Source organism: Colobus angolensis, unplaced genomic scaffold (genome assembly GCF_000951035.1).
Source record: "Colobus angolensis palliatus isolate OR3802 unplaced genomic scaffold, Cang.pa_1.0 Scaffold89, whole genome shotgun sequence".
NCBI classification, from domain to species: domain Eukaryota; kingdom Metazoa; phylum Chordata; class Mammalia; order Primates; family Cercopithecidae; genus Colobus; species Colobus angolensis.
In genome coordinates, this window is record NW_012122820.1 from 1,117,478 (window position 1) to 1,118,753 (window position 1,276).

Sequence of the window (1,276 nt, forward strand, 5' to 3'; positions counted from 1 at the left end):
GTGATCGGGCGCGGTGGGTGGAGCCTGTGATCGGGCGCGGTGGGTGGAGCCTGTGATCGGGCGCGGTGGGTGGAGCCTGTGATCGGGCGCGGTGGTGCAGACCGTGATGGAGGAGGGATGCACTTGGCCTCTCAGTGAGGATCACGCAGGCCCGTTTTGCTGTTTTATTCCCAAAAATACACTCGACATACTCCTGAAATGTTGGGCAGAACCGCAGTGCAGCTCCTCTGCGTTGGTGGCCGAGGGCATGCACTCTCGGGTCTATGTCGGGAGGGCTGGGATGTTCTAGGAAGCCCTGCCAGTGTGCGGCCCTCCTGAGACACTCTCTGCGGACTCCTTCCCCTGGGGTCACCCGAGCCGGGGCGGGTGGCAGGTAGTCCCGGCCCAGGCAGCCACAGCTCGTGTAACGGGCTAAAGTTACAGAAGAGCTGGGAGTGGTGGCTGATGCCTGTAATCCCAGCACTTTGGGAGGCCGAGGTGAGAGAGTCGCTTGAGCCCAGAAGTTCAAGACCAGCCTGGGCAACATGGCGAAACCCCGTCTCTACAAAAAATACAGTTAGCCAGGTGTGGTGGCGCATGTCTGTAATCCCAGCTAGTCGAGAGGCTGAGGTGGGAGGATCGCTTGGACCCCAGGTGGGGGTGGGTGGAGGGGGGTTGCGGTGAACCGAGAAGGTGCTACTGCACCCCAGCCTGGCCAGCAGAGCCAGACCCTGTCCAAAAAAAGAAAGAAAACACACAAAAGTTACAGAAGTTTATGGTGGTTGGGGTTGTTTTATTTCTCAGATAAACAAAGATCTAGAAGGAAATATCTCATTTTTGGCTCAGACGGGCGAGTTTTCAGTTCCATTGAAATGTTCAACAAAGAAATGTTCGGTGAGTTCAAAGGTGTCCGAGCCAGCATTTCTCGGGGCATCCTGGCTGGGAACCCCAGTGGGACGGCATCTCCTGGGAGGGGGTGCAGCTAGGGCGGGGACCAGGTGGAGGCTCTGATCTCCACCAGGGGCCGAGCCCCTTCTTCCAACAGCAGCTTAGCTGGGCCTGAGCTGGACCTTGGGCGGGGGTCTCGAACGTGGGGCACTCGGACCAGCGCTGGAAAAATGAGACAAACCCTGCTCCGTGTGGAGCCCAGACTGCAGGGCCCGTGCCCCAGAGGAAACCTTAACATTCACAGACTGCAGGGCCCGTGCCTCAGAGGAAACCTTAACATCCATCCGAGAAGGCTCCAGTCCTTCCTACAGCTCTTGGTGGGGGGGTCACCCTTGATTCTTTTTAATTA

At 58.1% G+C, this 1,276-nt stretch overlaps 1 protein-coding gene across 1 annotated transcript in view; it reads left to right on the plus strand.

The window, feature by feature from the left end:
• The window catches only part of CFAP74 (cilia and flagella associated protein 74), a 114,583-nt gene that overhangs the window by 65,074 nt on the left and 48,233 nt on the right, over positions 1–1,276 (plus strand). The window contains exon 16 of the mRNA XM_011930994.1: positions 784–873. Within this exon, the coding sequence (XP_011786384.1) occupies positions 784–873 (90 nt within the window). The remainder of the gene's footprint in view (positions 1–783; positions 874–1,276) is intronic.